Raw genomic sequence first — 17,238 nt, forward strand, 5'->3', positions numbered from 1 at the left:
AACCTCCAGGCCCGGTTCTGGTCCGGCTGGCTGCGCCACCTCTTCATCTTCTGGGAGGCGGAGCTTCAAACTGAGGGCTTCAGGTGTTGTCTGCAGGTAAGCTCTGTTTCCATGGTAACTGGTAAATGAGAGGGACCGGTTCTGGTCGGTTCTGGTCGGTTCTTCTGGGACGGCGTAAAGAAATAGAAACTGGAGCCAGAATTTGGTTCAAATCTGAGTTTATTTTCGTTTTGATCGTTTCCATGGCGATATGGAGCCAACACAAAGAAGACTTTTGATTAAATTTTTTACATTTTGATCGTAAAACATAAAAACACCCTGAGAGTTCGGCAGCTGGACGGGTCCAAACGGGCCTCGGCTCAGTACGGCTGCTTCTGGATGAACCTGCTGAACATGGCGAAGGCGGCGACAGGTTTATCTGTTGGAACCATGTGACCAGAGCCCTGCAGGACCACGAAGCAGCCAATCAGCAACCAGAACCATGACCTCAGTGATGATGATGATGATGACGTACCTTCACTGTGAGGAAGGCTATGTTGTTAAACTCTTTGACGAAGCCGCCGATCTGATGACCATCCAGACCGTCATAGACCCAGGGACGCCTCTGGACCTCCACCTAACACACAGGTAAACACACACAGGTAAACACACACACAGGTAAACACACACAGGTAAACACACACAGGTAAACACACACACAGGTAAACACACACACAGGTAAACACACACACACAGGTAAACACACACAGGTAAACACACACAGGTAAACACACACAGGTAAACACACACAGGTAAACACACACAGGTAAACACACACATGTAAACACACACATGTAAACACACACACAGGTAAACACACACACAGGTAAACACACACAGGTAAACACACACACAGGTAAACACACACAGGTGTACACACACACAGGTAAACACACACACATGTAAACACACACACATGTAAACACACACACAGGTAAACACACACCAGGTAAACACACACACAGGTAAACACACACACAGGTACACACACACAGGTAAACACACACACAGGTAAACACACACAGGTAAACACACACAGGTAAACACACACACAGGTAACACACACACAGGTAAACACACACACAGGTAAACACACACACAGGTAAACACACACAGGTAAACACACACACAGGTAAACACACACACAGGTAAACACACACACAGGTAAACACACACACAGGTAAACACACACACAGGTAAACACACACACAGGTAAACACACACAGGTAAACACACACAGGTAAACACACACACAGGTAAACACACAGGTAAACACACACACAGGTAAACACACACACAGGTAAACACACACACAGGTAAACACACACACAGGTAAACACACACAGGTAAACACACACACATGTAAACACACACATGTAAACACACACATGTAAACACACACACATGTAAACACACACACAGGTAAACACACACAGGTAAACACACACACAGGTAAACACACACAGGTAAACACACACACAGGTAAACACACACACGTAAAACACACACAGGTAAACACACACACAGGTAAACACACACACAGGTAAACACACACACAGGTAAACACACACAGGTAAACACACACACAGGTAAACACACACAGGTAAACACACACAGGTAAACACACACACAGGTAAACACACACAGGTAAACACACACAGGTAAACACACACAGGTAAACACACACAGGTAAACACACACACAGGTAAACACACACAGGTAAACACACACAGGTAAACACACACATGTAAACACACACATGTAAACACACACACAGGTAAACACACACACAGGTAAACACACACAGGTAAACACACACAGGTAAACACACACACACAGGTAAACACACACACAGGTAAACACACACACATGTAAACACACACACATGTAAACACACCTGAGGACCTCTGAGGGCTGTTTCATAAAACCAGGACAGCAGGCTAAGCCAGATTTTCTGTTCCCGATCAGGCTACCTGAGCGCCAGGCTACCTGAGCGCCAGGCTACCTGAGCGCCAGGCTACCTGAGCGCCAGGCTGAGTTAAGGTGTCTTGGCGGCGCCGTTTAAACATCAAACTTTTTCCCAGTTAACATCCAAGAACAGCAGGAGTTTCCAGCCACGGGTCTTGGAGTCAACATTTTAGCTACATAGTTCCCAGATCCTGTAAAATGTTTCATTAGCCTGGTCAGGTGATGGTTACCTGCTGCTGTAGAGACTCCACAAACCACTCGTCACCCAGGAAGTTGCAGGCCATGTCCACGTCTCCGTTGTAAACTAGGACCCGGTACTTCTGCAGAGAGTACATCACAGAACACCTGGAACCAAACCTGGATCACACCTGCACACACCTTTTGTCAGTAGCGAGTAATTAACGAGTTACTATTTCAAATCCAGTAAACTGATTGAAGTCGCATTACCATTTTTTGGAGGTTGGGGTTCTAAAATCCACAACAGTGGAATACACAAAAAAATGAAATGTTTTTTCATTAAACAATCTGCCATACAGTTCAACATTCTAAGTCATTTCATAATGGTAAAATAAGTTGCTATTAAGTATTGGCAAAGCTAATGTCAGGTTATTGCCAGCAACTAAATAAGAAAGGAACTAAATAAGTTACTTCAATGTAACTTATTACTTTCCAAATCAAGTAATCATTAATTTAACTAAGTGACTATTTCATAGTAATTATGCCATCACTGATCACCAATCAGAACTCTCACCGCATGCAACTTCCTGCTCAGACAGGAAGTTGCAGGGGCTGCGGCAAAGTCACTGACCAGAGCTGAAAGCAGCTTTAGGTACTGCTTCCTGACGTCCATGTAGAGCCGGCCGTACTTCAGGTTCACCTCAGAACTGCAACACCAGACAAGACGGGTCAGAGATATGCTGACCTGACAGGTGAGACGGGACAGGTGAGACGGTTACCTGCAGATGGCCCAGTCCAGAGCGTCGGGACTGATGTGCAGAGCTTTCTTGACGTATGCGTTGTTCAGGTAGAGACTGGACGGCGTGGAGTTGGTGCAGGGTGGATCCAGGCGGACGGACAGGTGCACAGAGGCCAGACTCATCAGCTTCTGCAGTGAGGAGCAGCAGGCGAGAAGCTGAGAACAGGTGAGTCCGTCTTAATTAGGTGTCAGGTGAGTTCACACACCTGGTTCCACTGGCGAGTCTCCTGATGGTTGATGAAGATGTTCCCCATATCTCTGACCACCAGCTGTCCATGGTCCACACTGAGAACCCAGAAGCCATCAGCCAGGTGAGTTCACCTGCAGCAGAACTCACCTGCTGCAGGTGAGGTGAACAAGGTTACAGCTTACCTGAATCTGTGAGGGACTCCCCCCGCACACGGAGCGTACAGGTTGTAAATGTTGAGCCCTGAACTGTAAAGAATCGTCTGCACGTCTGACAGCTGTAGAGAGAGAAACACCTGGACTGAATACCTGGTGGAAGAACCATTCATCTGAAAACTGTCGTTCATCTAACAGCCTTGAACTTATTCATAATTCTGTAGAAGGAAGCTCTGAATTATAGATTCCACACAGCAGGAAAATGTGATCTGAATGGTCCATTTCTGACTCCCTGGTTCCCTCCTCCAGCCTTGAATAGAGAAAAAGCCCTTTTGACCAGCAGCGAGTTTCCCGCATTCATTCCCTGGTTTTCATGGATCACTCAGATAAAACGGCATCGGATAAACAATGTGTATGTTGTTATGTTGTGTATTTCAATGCGTTTTTGCATTGTTGATGCCCAACTGTTCCAAATATACTAATCATTTCAGTACGCAAGCCCTCATCAGGCTGGCTCTACTAGACAGTAACTGAGACTGACCCGTTTAGCTGATGATCAGTCCATAACCAACGTCATCATTTCACACTGAATTATTCATTTTATTTTTCATTGTTGTGGCACTACACCTCAGATGGCGGCACCCCCCACCCGCCTGAGATTCACCTTTTCAGTGCAGTTGGGGTTCTGGTTGTTGTGGAAGTCGCACTTCCCGCCGCTGCAGCAGTACATCTGAAGCTCCGCCCACAGCTGGCTGCCCAGCAGGCCGTGGTAGTAGGCGAAGTAAACCAGAGAGTTATCATTCAGCTCGTAGCTCGACAACCCGTTGCCCACTGCGACGCCCTGCAACACAGGCAAACAGGGCGTCACACAGAGGCTGGGTGAGGTCACCTGAACGGGTCAGACGCTGAGCAGAAAGAACCTGCAGGTTCAGGCTGGAGTCCTCCATGACCCGCTCGGCGAGCGTCGGGATGTAGATACCACCGTAACTTTCTCCGGTCAGGTAGAGCTCGTTGCTGCTGTACTCTGGAAACAGCCGGAAGAACTCCTTCAGGGCCAGGTAGTTGTTCATGGACACCTGCAAACACAGAAAGTCTCACACACCGGAGAACCAATCAGAGACCGGGTCTCAGGTCCACAGTGAACCAATCAAAAGCGCCGTTGGAAGGTCATCACTCACCTCTGTGTCATTGGTTTTGTAATTCTTATCATCAGAGTACGAGAAGCCGACACCCACTGGAGACTCCAGGTACAACATGTTGGCAATCTGCAGGTGAGCAATGAGCCAATCAGTGTTCAGGACTCAGTTAGTGACCACACCCCCGCCAGTCACATGGCCCACCTTGTTCCAGGAGTACGGGTTGTACTGCAGCGTCGCTCCATCGTCCTGGATCTGAAGGAGAGGAAATCAAACAGTGCGCACTGATGTCATAGGGAAAAGTGGGCGGAGTCAGGGGTTAGCTACCAGGAAGGGTCCATGCTCGGTGAGCAGTCCGTCCAATGAGCTGCAGCCCGGTCCGCCGTTGAGCCACAGAACCACCGGGTCGGTCGACGGCTTGCTCTGAGACTCCACAAACCTGAGAACCAGAACCTGTTCAGGTGAGGCAGCAGCAGCCAGGTGAGCTGCAGGCGCTCAGGTACTGACCAGTAGTGAAGGTGTTTCCCATCAGCCACGGTCAGGTATCCAGAGTACTGCCTGAAGCTCGGCTGCTTCGAGAGCCCAGGAAGAAAGCTGATCTCATCTGCAGAGGGAGCGGCGCCGGCGCCCAGCAGGAACATCGGGAGGAACCACAGGAACACCTGCATCTGAGGCGGGACAGGAAGTGACATCACCAACTAGTGATGTCACGACACTGAAACCTTGGCGCATGCGCCAAGCAAACAAGGCGAAGCCCCCGTGTCGGTGTGCGTATCTCTTTAAGGAAAACCACATGACCGATCCAGTTCCGATCCGGTTCCGATCCGGTTCCTGTGTCGTTTGGTTCTGAACGCGCCAAGTTGTATTTATAAACAGAAAATGTATCGACACGTTTGTGGGTTTTGTTGGATGGCTTTGGTGTTCGGCTTGTCATCGAAAACTATGGATCAACCAGGAAGTTTTCTCATGTGTGGATCATTTGATCTTATCACGGAGAATAAGGTCAATTATTATTCCGTTCTTGTTTCATTGATTATTCTTTCTGAAGAATACTTTAATTAGTTTACATGGATTAACTTTTATTTCTATTGTAGGTTAAATGTATACAACATCACATTGTTGTATAAAATTGCACAAAATGTCGTCCTAAAAAAAAATTATTTCTTTCAAACCAAAAAGGTTCAAATTGTCCATTCTTGAACCTGTTACTATATTATGCTTTACTGCAACTACTTTTTTAAACCGGTTTGAGGTCAAGAAGGAAAATCCATACAGACAATATGGACTAGCAAAAGCAGCAGCTCTTTGTGTGCAAGAGAAAATTCCCTAAAGCTTTCGGGCAAAATGAAAATGCTTTAAAGTGAATAATCACTTTATATGCAAGTTTCATAAAAAGGACCAGAAACTATTAATGTGTCGCTTCTGTGATGGGAATGTCTGCATGAGGAACATCGTCTGATTCCAGACCTCTGGATGAATTGATGTATGATCTAATTGCACTTTCAATTTTCAAGATAGAAATACGTCAGAAGGAAGAAACTTCAGCATTCATCTCGGCTGATTTGTAAACAGTTAATAATAATAATAATAAAAATAAAAAAAATACAAGTCAGCTTTTGTTGTTGTTTTGTTTTCTTGGCAATTGGCCCAAAGATGTTAACGTAGCTGATGTTTCTGTAAATAAAAATGTGTGAATGAACCTTGTTCAGTCTGTTTCCAGGCTTTATTGAAGTTGCCTGCAATTACTTTTTAAATCCAGCAGATGTCGCCATTGAGTGATACAGCAACACAGTGTCGACACAGTTTGGGAAATGTGCCATACACCCTCATCTGCCCATCACTATCACCAACTACGCCTGAGCCTGGACAGGAAGTGACATCACCTACATCTGTCAGGCATTTCATCCTCTGATTGATGCATGAAGAAAAACTGGACCTGGTGCTCCAGAACCAGGTCCAGATCTTCACCATGTTGATAAACAGCAACAGAACATCTCCAGATTGATGATCACAGCCAATCTGGACCTTCTGCTCTGGCCCACCTGCAGACCCAGATCCGGTCCGATCCAGTTCCATCCCATCATCAATAAGCTGCTGATCCCAAACAGACCACCAGGGGGCTCTGCAGCAGAACCGGCCCTTAACAGGAAGTTCTGTCGGTTTCAGTCAGCTGACTCCAACAGGTTCGGTCCAGAATTACCCATTATTTAAGTCCTGATCCACCTCAGCAGGGAGGAAAGTTTATTCAACCGCAAGACAAAAACTCCTGACTTTCATAAAACCAGAACTTCCTTTACAAACGGGACAGTCCGAACCCAAACAGAACCGTCAGGGTCCAGATTCAAACCGAAAGAAACAGAATTCGCCAAGAGACACGGAAAAAACCTCAGTCCGGTCCAGAACCGGACCAGAATGAGGGGGTTCGTCCAGGACAGGTTAGACCAGCTAATACCAGCTGGGTCCATTCGGAACCAGAACCCCAGCATTACAAAAACTCACCTTTCAGAGTCCACCTGTCCGCGCGCTGCAGTGGCTCCGATCACTGCAGTCATGTGACTCCGGTTAAAGTCACGTGTTCAGCTGAGAACTTCCTGGTTCTGGTTCACCAACTGGGTCGAGTTTTTATTTATCAACACGGCTTCCTGCAGCCCGTCCGACGCAACAGAAATCATTTTAACTCCAGTGAAGACAATAAAAATAACATAGTTCCAGCAACAATGGGAATTTAATGACTGAAAATGTGATGCACCTGTTGTAGCTCAGTACCGCCCCCTTCTGGGCGGAAGTGACATCACTAAAGGAAGATCGATTCTGATTTCGGTTTAAGTCGGAAGTGTTCTGAATCTAGAACAACAAAATTAGAGAGAACTGTTATTTCATATTTCTAATAATAAAATGTTTTAAAGACTGACCAGAGAGCGCCCCCTCATGGACGCTGAGTGAACTGCAGGAGTTCCGTATGAACCTCTCATATTCGCTGCTCTATTTATTAATCTCATTCCTTTGTGTCATTTCAAAACATCCAGCAGCTCAGGTGCAGACTGGAAATAAACTGTTTTATGATCCAGCAGAACCGGGTTTGGGTTCTTCAGTTACACCTTTGTGGAAAAGTTGGATTATTAATGACACCAGACTCATTTAAAAATGTTTAATTGACAAAAATGCATGTGCATGCTGTAGGACGATGCATGAATGCGTAAAATGTTATAAAGTGCCATTCAGTAAATAAAGACCCTTTTAATGCAGATTGCCTGGAAAGTGTCATTAAGCAAATGATTCATGGAGATTTCTTCATGTTCATGACGGGTGCCGTGTTCCACAAAACTTCCAGAGGTTTTCTTTCCATCGAGTTTTCCAGGGATTTAAAATCGGTTCTGTGAAGTGATGTTCCTTGTTACCATGGAAACAAACAGACCAGGGAAATTCAAACTGAGAAAACTTTATTAAAAAGTAACAAAAAACATCTATACAAGAGTCTGAGGGGGCGGAGCTTCTTCATGGCCTGGGCGGCGGCCTCATTCCTGGAGGGGGCGGTCCTAGAAGAGGTCACATGATCAGGTTAAGGTCACCGATTGGCTAAAGGAAGGTGCGATGTAATTGGCCGGCCAGCTGACCTCTCATCCCGGGAGGCGGCGGCCTCATGCCGGGAGGCGGCATTCCCATCGGGGCGCCGCGGCCCGGACCGGGCGGCATTCCCATCGGGGGGCCCATCGGGGGACGCATGCCGGGGGGTGGGCCCATCATACCTGTGGGGGTGGAGCCAAACGGGAGCCAATGAGGAGCAAGAGAGCAATCTACAGCCATCAAACACGGGAGCTGGACTCACCTGGAGGGGCGCGGCTCGGGCCATGGGGGGCGGGGTCCCCGCCCAGGGGGGTACTGCGTCGGGGCGCCGGCGATGCTGGCGCCTGTTGCTGCTGCGGCAACAGTGCCTCTGCCCTGCGGAGTCATCACCTGGAACACGCAGAACCTTCAGAACCGGAACTCGCCGCTGACCCGCCCCATCCATTTCACCATGGTTACCTGCTGCGAAGGCCCGCCCACTCCCCGGACCGGCCCCGCCAGTCCGGCCGGCGCCTGAGGCATCGGCGCGCCGGCCGGGACGCCCCGACCCGCGGCGCGGCCCACGCCCCCCCGCCCGCCACGCCCGCCAGGGGGACCCGGGCATCCCGGTCTGAGGGAGAGAGATCGCAGGTCAGAGGTCAGAGGTCACCACCGCACACAGCGCTCAGCAGGAAGCACTCACGTCTTTGGGGGGCGGGCCTTCCACCGTCATGGAAACCAGGTTCTCCCCCCGTAGCAGAACCAGACCCAGAACCCGCTTCTCCTCGCGCTCCGGCTGCTTCGAGTTCTTTGGCCTGCCGGAGAGAACAGGGTCAAAGGTCACCAGCCTTTAGACTTTACCACAGAAACAGCCTCCACCTCCCAGCCAATCAGAGCTGAACCCTGATTCTATCAGAACCGGTCACAGCGGTTTGTGTTTGGTACCATGAGGAGATGATTATTCCAGATTTGACATAAATGAACTTCAGCTTAGGGTCAAAGGTCAAGGCACAGTGGCAGACTGAAGTCATGAGTAATTGTTAGGGAGAAACTGAGCAGATTTCCACAATCACTTCATCTTTTCCAGTTGTTGCATGTTTTGTGTTTTGCTGCCACATTACGACTCGGTTCCACATCCAGCAGCTCATTTCTAAAACCTGCAGCATCTTCTGCTTCAGCCTTCATGGCCTGGGCGGCGGCCTCATTCCTCTTAATATTCTTCATATTTCTTTGTGAAACATTTTAAGAACTTATCTGTGAATCTGAGGCTGCAGTTGGACAGTAAAATCCGCTTCTGTTCTGATAAACTGTTGATTCCTATAGAGGGATTTGAAATGAATTTATCGTTTCCTCTCAGAATCTGACGGCTGAGTTGAATCTTTAGACTCAGGTGTCGCTGCGGTTTGTTTCCTTCTGCCTCTGATTGTCGACTATCAAAATGTTTCATCTGCTGGAAACTAAAACTTTTCCTGTGTTCATCACTGTGTTCATCACTGTTTCACTATGTAGAAACACACGAAGGAATCACATTAAATTCAAAATGTAGGAAAGTAAAAGCTGAACATGGCTGCACACCAAATTATTGAAACTTGTGGAAGATTTGGATTTAAGTCATTTGATCAGGAAGTTGGTGGGAAAAGAGACAAGTCATTTGAACTGAAACGCTGAAAACATCAAACTATATAGTTTAAAGTCAGAAATTATATCAATTTTAATTAAATTGGCTTGAATGTAATAGAATGTTTAGTTTGAGGTTTATAATTTGTTGAACTAAGTTGGATTGTTCTTCATTTATTTTGTTTAATTTTCAGCTCAGAAACTTTAAACTTGTTCAGTAATTCTAATAAACTTTCTTTTTTTACGAGGTTTTCAATGATGACGGAGGAGAAAGAAAGATTCATCTTTAAACTCTAAGATTTACATTCTGGGTTCAATTGAAGCTCAGCGACATTGACCCAGTGAAAGCCCGGTTCTGGTTCTGGTTCCAGGGCTTTGGACCTACTTGATCTTGCGGAACTCGTCGCAGTCGCACAGGATGAGGTTCATGTGTTTGTCGAAGGCCTTGAAGGTTCCGATGAAGATGCGTCCGTCCTGCAGGATGCACCTCATCCTGAAGTCGATGTGCTGCAGCATCTTGCTGCTCTTCCCCACCGTCTGCAGCCAATCAGAGACAAGCAGCAACATGACATCATCACCACATCACACCAGGTTCTGACCCAGTTACCTGCATCTGGGTCTCTGACCCCATGAACTGGCAGAACTAAGGTCCGATCAAAGATCAGAGCATCAAGAAAACAGCCACTAAAATTAATCCACAGAAGAGAAGGAAGCAGAACCTGAGCAGAACTTTATTCTGGTTCTGGTTCCATCCTGGATCCGGTTCTATTGTGGATCTTTAAGTGTTAAATCAACAAAACATTTCTGACCCAAAACCAGGAGGACAACATAAACCAGAACCCGGGTTTCTCCGGACCCGGTTCTGGATCAAACCTTCGGCGCTGACCCAAATCCTGCAGTTCAGAACTCTGAACTGGAACCAGTGCAGAGTTCTGACCGGTTCCGGTACCAGAGAGCACCGCCCCGCAGGTGAGCAGCTCACCTGAAAGTCAAAACTGAGAGTAAACACAGAACCGCGGTCCGGTTCGTTTCACAGACTCTGGTATCTGACCCAGTTCGGCCGCTACACTCCAGAACCGAGCTTTATCGGCCTTGATGTGGATCGGGTTCGGTTTGTTCATATTCTGAGACCGAATCGAACCACATCTGGCCCAGTTATGACCCGTTAATCAGAACCAGGCCGATGGTTCAGTTTATTGACGTATTGGACCAGTTTCCAGTTGTGGCGATCCGGTTCGGATCCATTTGGACCTCTCCTCCAACGTCCCGCCAACGTCTCCTCAAACCGCCGCCATATTCAAATCATCGCGTTAAAAAATAACAATTCTCATCGTTCTGAAGGACCGGGTCTCAAAGACCCAGTTCGGGAAAACTCACCATGTTTGCGGTTCTGATGGCTCCGATTTGACCCGGATTCACCGAACCTAAAACCAAAAACTGACCCGCTGAGCCGCCGGGCCTTTATTACAAAGGACAGGAAGTGGTGTAACAACCCGGAGCTCCCGACTGGAAACACGGACAGATCAAGAGTTCCTACAGGGTAAAAAATAAATGAGTGTTTCCATTTCAGTTTCTCGTGGAATATTTTCATTAAAGGTACAGCTGCCTTTTAATAAATTATATAAAACAGAAACATTAATTCTTGTCTTTCATCATTGTGAAATGAAACGAAACATAAAGATGACACACACTGGTGTTTTTAAACCAGTGTGTGGAAAGACAGTTTTACATCAGGCTGATATAAAAATCCCTTCTGACATATAAAATATGGGCTTAATGTGCTTATTGACAGCAAATCAGGTTTAAAGTTATTTTAAAAAGTTATCATTGGTTGACAAACAGTTCTCATTAAAAAAATTCTGTTTATCAAACTGTACCTCCACATAATCTTTTACTAATATTAACAACCAATGGAAGAAAGTCTGTCCATCCCATCCCAGCATATATAGATATATACATACATATATTTGTGTGCTTGTTTGATTTTACGTTTATGTCTTGATTTCAGAAAATGAACATAATTAATTTTTTTCCAGAGGGGCCCCAGGCCCCCACAGCCCCCCTTGGAGCGCCACTGCTGAAACAAGTGTCTCCAGGGGGACACTTGTTTACAGAGGTCTCCTATGCGCTCGGGTTCGGTTCGGTTCGGTTCGGTTCTGGAGCCCACAGAATGCTCGGTCGGCTCTTTCCGCCATCTGAGCGGTTGTCATGGTGACCGGCTTCCCGCCGCAGTGAGTCGGAGGGATGGTGAGTCACCGCGACTCACCGGAACCAGCCGCGACCGACAACAGAACCAGAACCCCTAGACAGACCGAACCGCTGGCACCGACACCGGGACACGGGCCGAGATCCGCAGTGACGTCACATCCAGCGTTCTGTCGCGGGGACAGAAATCAGGACACTGTTGCTGAGCGCGAGGCCACAGCTGCGGCCAGCGGAACCGGTTCCGTCAGACCCGAAACCGCTGGATTCCCTTCAACCTTCAGAACCACTGGAGCTGTTGATGCTGAAGGCCAACATGTTGCTGCAACCACCGGAAGCCTGCAGCAACCAGAACCATCGGAGCAACTGACCGGAACCAGCGCAGTCCAGAACCCCCTGAGACTGGAAGACCTTCAGCATCTCCAGGCCAGCAGGTGAGCTGCAGCAGTTAGCAGCTGCAGCAGTTAGCAGCAGCTGCAGCAACAGCAGCTGCAGCAGCTGCTGGTCCGTGAGAGGAGAACTGATCAGCTTGAGGTTGTAAATGAAGGTTCTGTCGTCGATCCGCTGGTTCTGATCCGTTTTCGATCATATTCTCTTTGGTTAGGGTCTAATTTGAGCTGCCAGGTCCAATCCATTTATCCCAGAAGTTCTATTGCAGAGCTACTGGACATAACGACCAATCATATATTTTCAGCTCTTATTAATATACAATTGGTAAACTGATCAGAACCAAGTGATCAGAACCACAGGTTTTATAAGGTAATTAAACCTATACTTCAGAACCTCGAGATGAAGATGACTTGATTCTGATTTGAAGTCTTGGGTCAGATGGTTCTGGGTCAGATGGTTCTGGGTCAGATGGTTCTGGGTCAGATGGTTCTGGGTCAGATGGTTCTGGGTCAGCCAGATTACAGAACTCATCATTGGATCAGCTCTGCTGAAAGTCACTGTTGATGTTCTGTTGGCCTCAGACGGTGGACTGGTGTCGCCTCTGGTTCAATCTGGTTCTGTTAGATGTCAGTTCTGGTTCTGATCCAGTTGTTTCTCCACAGTGAACGGTGACTCTTCCTCCACCTGCAGGGCTACTTGTGGAGTACCACAGGGTAGATTCCAGGTGTGTCTCTGAACTTGTCCTCCTGTTGAACTCACTTGGAGGGTGGCGGCCCGGGCCAGTGAGACATGTCTCTGTCTCACCTGTCTCTCCCTAGATGGACGTCTGGCCTCCTGGTTGGACGGATGAACATCCGCACTTTGACTGATCAGCTCAACCTCAAACTGACCACTAAGATGAACCAGCTGATGGAGGCGGAGCTTGGCCAGGAGATTGAAGGCAAGGTGAGAGTTCCCATCATGCCTTGTTTCTGGAACGTCCTACAGCCATCATGGTGCATTCAGGTACCCACGGCCTGTTGTGCGTTGTGTTTCAGGTTCAGAGCTGGGCTCAGTCTCTGGTCTACACCGTGGAGGAACTGGAGTGTAAGATCTGTTACAACCGATACAACACTCGGAGCCGGAAACCAAAGCTGCTGGGCTGCCTGCACCGGGTCTGCGCCAAGTGTCTCAAGAAGATGGTGGACATAGGTGTTCACCTGCCAGGTGTGCTGCTGCTGCTGCTGACACTCCATTAAAGACCTGCTCTGTGAGCTTTCATCCTGGCTTTCAGGAGACTCTTCACCGACCGTCATCAGCTGCCCGTTCTGCCGCCACGAGACCTACGTCCCTGACGAGGAGGTGAGACGGGTTTGTTAGGAGGTGAGACGGGTTTGTTAGGAGGTGAGACGGGTTTGTTAGGAGGTGAGACGGGTTTGTTAAAAGGTGAGACGGGTTTGTTAGGAGGTGAGACAGGTTTGTTAGGAGGTGAGACGGGTTTGTTAGGAGGTGAGACGGGTTTGTTAGGAGGTGAGACGGGTTTGTTAGGAGGTGAGACGGGTTTGTTAGGAGGTGAGACGGTTTGTTAGGAGGTGAGACGGGTTTGTTAGGAGGTGAGACGGGTTTGTTAGGAGGTGAGACGGGTTTGTTAAAAGGTGAGACGGGTTTGTTAGGAGGTGAGACGGGTTTGTTAGGAGGTGAGACGGGTTTGTTAGGAGGTGAGACGGGTTTGTTAGGAGGTGAGACGGGTTTGTTAGGAGGTGAGACGGGTTTGTTAGGAGGTGAGACGGGTTTGTTAGGAGGTGAGACAGGTTTGTTAGGAGGTGAGACGGGTTTGTTAGGAGGTGAGACAGGTTTGTTAGGAGGTGAGACGGGTTTGTTAGGAGGTGAGACGGGTTTGTTAGGAGGTGAGACGGGTTTGTTAGGAGGTGAGACGGGTTTGTTAGGAGGTGAACGGGTTTGTTAGGAGGTGAGACGGGTTTGTTAGGAGGTGAGACGGGTTTGTTAGGAGGTGAGACGGGTTTGTTAGGAGGTGAGACAGGTTTGTTAGGAGGTGAGACGGGTTTGTTAGGAGGTGAGACAGGTTTGTTAGGAGGTGAGACGGGTTTGTTAGGAGGTGAGACGGGTTTGTTAGGAGGTGAGACGGGTTTGTTAGGAGGTGAGACGGGTTTGTTAGGAGGTGAGACGGGTTTGTTAGGAGGTGAGACGGGTTTGTTAGGAGGTGAGACGGGTTTGTTAGGAGGTGAGACAGGTTTGTTAGGAGGTGAGACGGGTTTGTTAGGAGGTGAGACAGGTTTGTTAGGAGGTGAGACGGGTTTGTTAGGAGGTGAGACGGTGAGAAGTGGTGGACTGCCCATCACTCCGGTCCACGTTGGGACTCTGTCTCCGCGTCTCCAGGTGTGGCTGATGGAAGACGACCGGCACATCATGGCGGTTCTGTCCTGTCAGGACCGAGCCCAGCAGGAGGGATCGACAGTTAAAGATGGCGGCGGTTCAGAGGTGGTGTTGACTCCCACCTCTCTGAAAGGTCAGTCTGTCTATGTGTGTCTGTCTGTCTCTGTGTCTGTGGTCTGACTCTCCGCTCTGCAGCAGCCGGAGGGACGGACGCGTCCCTCCGGTCCTCCGACTGCCTGGTGATCACCATCATGGAGCTGCCGGACGACTCCCCGTCCTCGGACTCGGTCAGCATGATCAATGTGGTGGGTCTGTACCGGCCGCCCAGCCTGGACTCGCTGCCCTGCAGCTTCCCCTCGCAGAAGTGTCGCGCCTGGACGTCCCGCAGCTTCCCACGCTGCCTGCTGGGGGCGCTGTGTATGGTCAGTGACAGACGAAGCTGGCACCATCACTAACAAATAGCTCCAGTGAAACAATTAATCGGGTTAATCAGTTATTAAAATAATTGTCAATTAATTTAATCATTGATTAATCATTTACAGATTGAAAAAAGTAATTTGAACAAAACTTTCTGGTCAAAAATATGAACATTTTGCATTTCAGATAAAAATCCTGCAGAAGTTGTTGTGACAAACAATAATATTGTTGTTTTGAGATCATTTCCAGTAATGCAATAAAAATCCCAAAGATCAATAAACTTTAAGTTCTAATGAACATTTTAACAACAGAAACAACAAAGATGAATTTTTGGTAGGAAAACCAAAACAGTAAATTTTGCAAATGGTAATTATTGAGCTCGTTTTAGTTAATTAATTGATCTATTGATTATTGTGAGATGCCAAATGAGAAAACAAGCATAAAGTTTGAAGTTGCTTAATCTTTATTGGTATTATTGGTATTGATTTAACTGATTCGTTTCATTGAGTGCATTACTGCAGGCTTCTTATCTTATGACGGATGTTCAGCTGTGGCTGCAGTTCAAATAAATAGAGCTGACAATTATGATGAAAGGACACAAAACATTTTGCACGTAAATGTAGAATAATTGACACGTGTCCGCATTAAAAGTAACGCGAAATGTTGGCACGATGCCCCATGACCCCTGACCCCAGGTGTACTTCAGCTCGCTGCCTCTGGGGATCTACCTGCTGATGATGGGCCAGCTGCTGCTGGGCGTGGTTCTCGTCAGCCTGGTGCCGTCCACGCTGCTGCTGCTCGTTCTCTACGGATTCTGCCAGTGCATCTGTCATGAGGTGAGGGAGGCGATCGCCGCACGCAGGCTGCCATGATGACGATGAAGGCCGCTGCCATGGCAACAAGGACACCGGAGCGGCAAAGCCACAGAACCTCCAGACCTGAACCTCAGCTGATTCCTGATTGGCGGCGGCCGTAAAGGCCCCTCCTCTTTTGAGCACCAGCATCACTTTCTTGGCCACAAGAGAGACGGACCAGAAGTTTCATCCTCACAGCCAGAGAGGGACGGGCTGGAAACTCCTGTTAGCATGTTGCTAATGACATGCTGTGCATCAATCTGTGTGTAAAGATGTAATTCTGTTCAGCCCATCAGCCACGAACCACCAGGAATATTCCCAGTTTAACTAAATAATCCAAAACATTGGAAACATGCTAGCCTAGCCTTTGCTAGCCTAGCATATTGACTGGTGAAAATGGATGTTAGGCTAATGTAGCTAAACACAAGAAATGTTGGTAAATGCTATGGTTAGGACTGAGTTAGCATAAGCACAGTAAAAATAGGAAAGCATTAGCATAGTTTAGCACAAGAATAGTGAACAGAGAGAATGTGTTTGTTGAATTTAGCAAAAAGACTGAAAAGACAGAAAGGGTTAGCTTAGCATAAATACAGGAGATTAAGGTATTACCATAGCTTAGCATAAAAACTAAGAATTAAGTGTTTTTCCATCTTCACAAAGTGATTGTCATTGAAAGTGTTATGCTAGCTCAGTATCAAAACTGGAAGCAAAGTGAAAGTGCTAGCTTAGCTTAGCAAAATGACGGGAATGGAAAGTTCGTCTAGCTTAGCATGAAAAGTGGAAAATGTTAGCCATGGACAAAGATAAGAAACAAAGTTGAGTAATTTCTGTTTTGTCTTAACATAATGCTAAATTCAGTTCTATTGTCTCTGACTCTGCTACCGTTTCAAGGGTTTGCTAAGCTAAGCTAACTGTATGGAAGAAGGAACCTCAGCAGTTAATCGGTTTAATTTTCTGTCAAAGTGCCAATGTTTGACTTGATCACTTATAAATGGTGTGTTAATCATGTGGCGACTTGGAGCTAGTGTCACTTCCTGTCCGTGTCACTTCCTGTCCGTGTCGCATGCAGACTGCCGACTTTTGTAGAAACTAATTGTCACCTATTAAACACAGATTAAACAAACACAGGAAAGACAAGAGAGTTAGATTCTTTCTTACTCGCGAGGAGAACAGACAGAGATGTGCTATCAGTTTACAATCTCCTGCCGCTCTGAAAACACATTTGTCTGCTCCTCTCTTTTTATTGTTTTCAGGATCCCTAATCACAAGGACTGTCGTTACTTCACTCTCTCCTCTCTCAGTCACTACTTCCTCTTCTGAGAGGGGAGATGTCCTACCAGCTCTCCATCTAACGGGTGAATTGAGTTTCCTAAATCTGCTG

At 47.5% G+C, this 17,238-nt stretch overlaps 2 protein-coding genes and 1 pseudogene across 4 annotated transcripts; 1 reads left to right on the forward strand and 2 right to left on the reverse strand.

Annotated features, from left to right (window-relative positions):
- Nucleotides 1–214: 214 nt before the first annotated feature.
- Nucleotides 215–7,067, reverse strand: LOC129355171 (lysosomal protective protein-like). Of its 2 annotated transcripts, XM_055024713.1 has the most exons (14): nt 6,961–7,067; nt 4,969–5,129; nt 4,789–4,900; nt 4,666–4,716; nt 4,504–4,590; nt 4,246–4,401; nt 3,990–4,166; nt 3,356–3,447; nt 3,190–3,268; nt 2,964–3,112; nt 2,816–2,891; nt 2,238–2,327; nt 515–616; nt 216–443 (listed from the first exon to the last, which is right to left on the reverse strand). In XM_055024713.1, exons 2-14 carry the CDS (start codon nt 5,127–5,129, stop codon nt 360–362), a joined length of 1,416 nt encoding a protein of 471 aa, XP_054880688.1. In that variant the 5' UTR covers nt 6,961–7,067; the 3' UTR covers nt 216–359. The 2 variants fall into 2 exon arrangements, with proteins under 2 accessions (XP_054880687.1, XP_054880688.1); XM_055024712.1 differs by lacking the exon at nt 6,961–7,067 and having other exon boundaries at nt 215–443; nt 4,969–5,153.
- Nucleotides 7,068–7,884: 817 nt separating this feature from the next.
- LOC129355149 (small nuclear ribonucleoprotein-associated protein B'-like) lies at nt 7,885–11,122 on the reverse strand (annotated as a pseudogene).
- A 1,619-nt stretch (nt 11,123–12,741) lies between these two features.
- On the forward strand, nt 12,742–16,980 carry LOC129355117 (E3 ubiquitin-protein ligase RNF182-like). 2 transcript variants are annotated; one of them, XM_055024674.1, is made up of 7 exons: nt 12,742–12,937; nt 13,032–13,158; nt 13,251–13,404; nt 13,487–13,554; nt 14,590–14,719; nt 14,785–15,008; nt 15,699–16,980. In XM_055024674.1, exons 2-7 carry the CDS (start codon nt 13,060–13,062, stop codon nt 15,873–15,875), a joined length of 852 nt encoding a protein of 283 aa, XP_054880649.1. In that variant the 5' UTR covers nt 12,742–12,937; nt 13,032–13,059; the 3' UTR covers nt 15,876–16,980. The 2 variants fall into 2 exon arrangements, with proteins under 2 accessions (XP_054880649.1, XP_054880648.1); XM_055024673.1 differs by having other exon boundaries at nt 12,743–12,937; nt 14,782–15,008.
- Nucleotides 16,981–17,238: the final 258 nt, after the last annotated feature.

The sequence above is a fragment of the Poeciliopsis prolifica genome, unplaced genomic scaffold, assembly GCF_027474105.1.
Source record: "Poeciliopsis prolifica strain line A6 unplaced genomic scaffold, Auburn_PproV2 SCAFFOLD125, whole genome shotgun sequence".
In the NCBI taxonomy this organism is placed as follows: domain Eukaryota; kingdom Metazoa; phylum Chordata; class Actinopteri; order Cyprinodontiformes; family Poeciliidae; genus Poeciliopsis; species Poeciliopsis prolifica.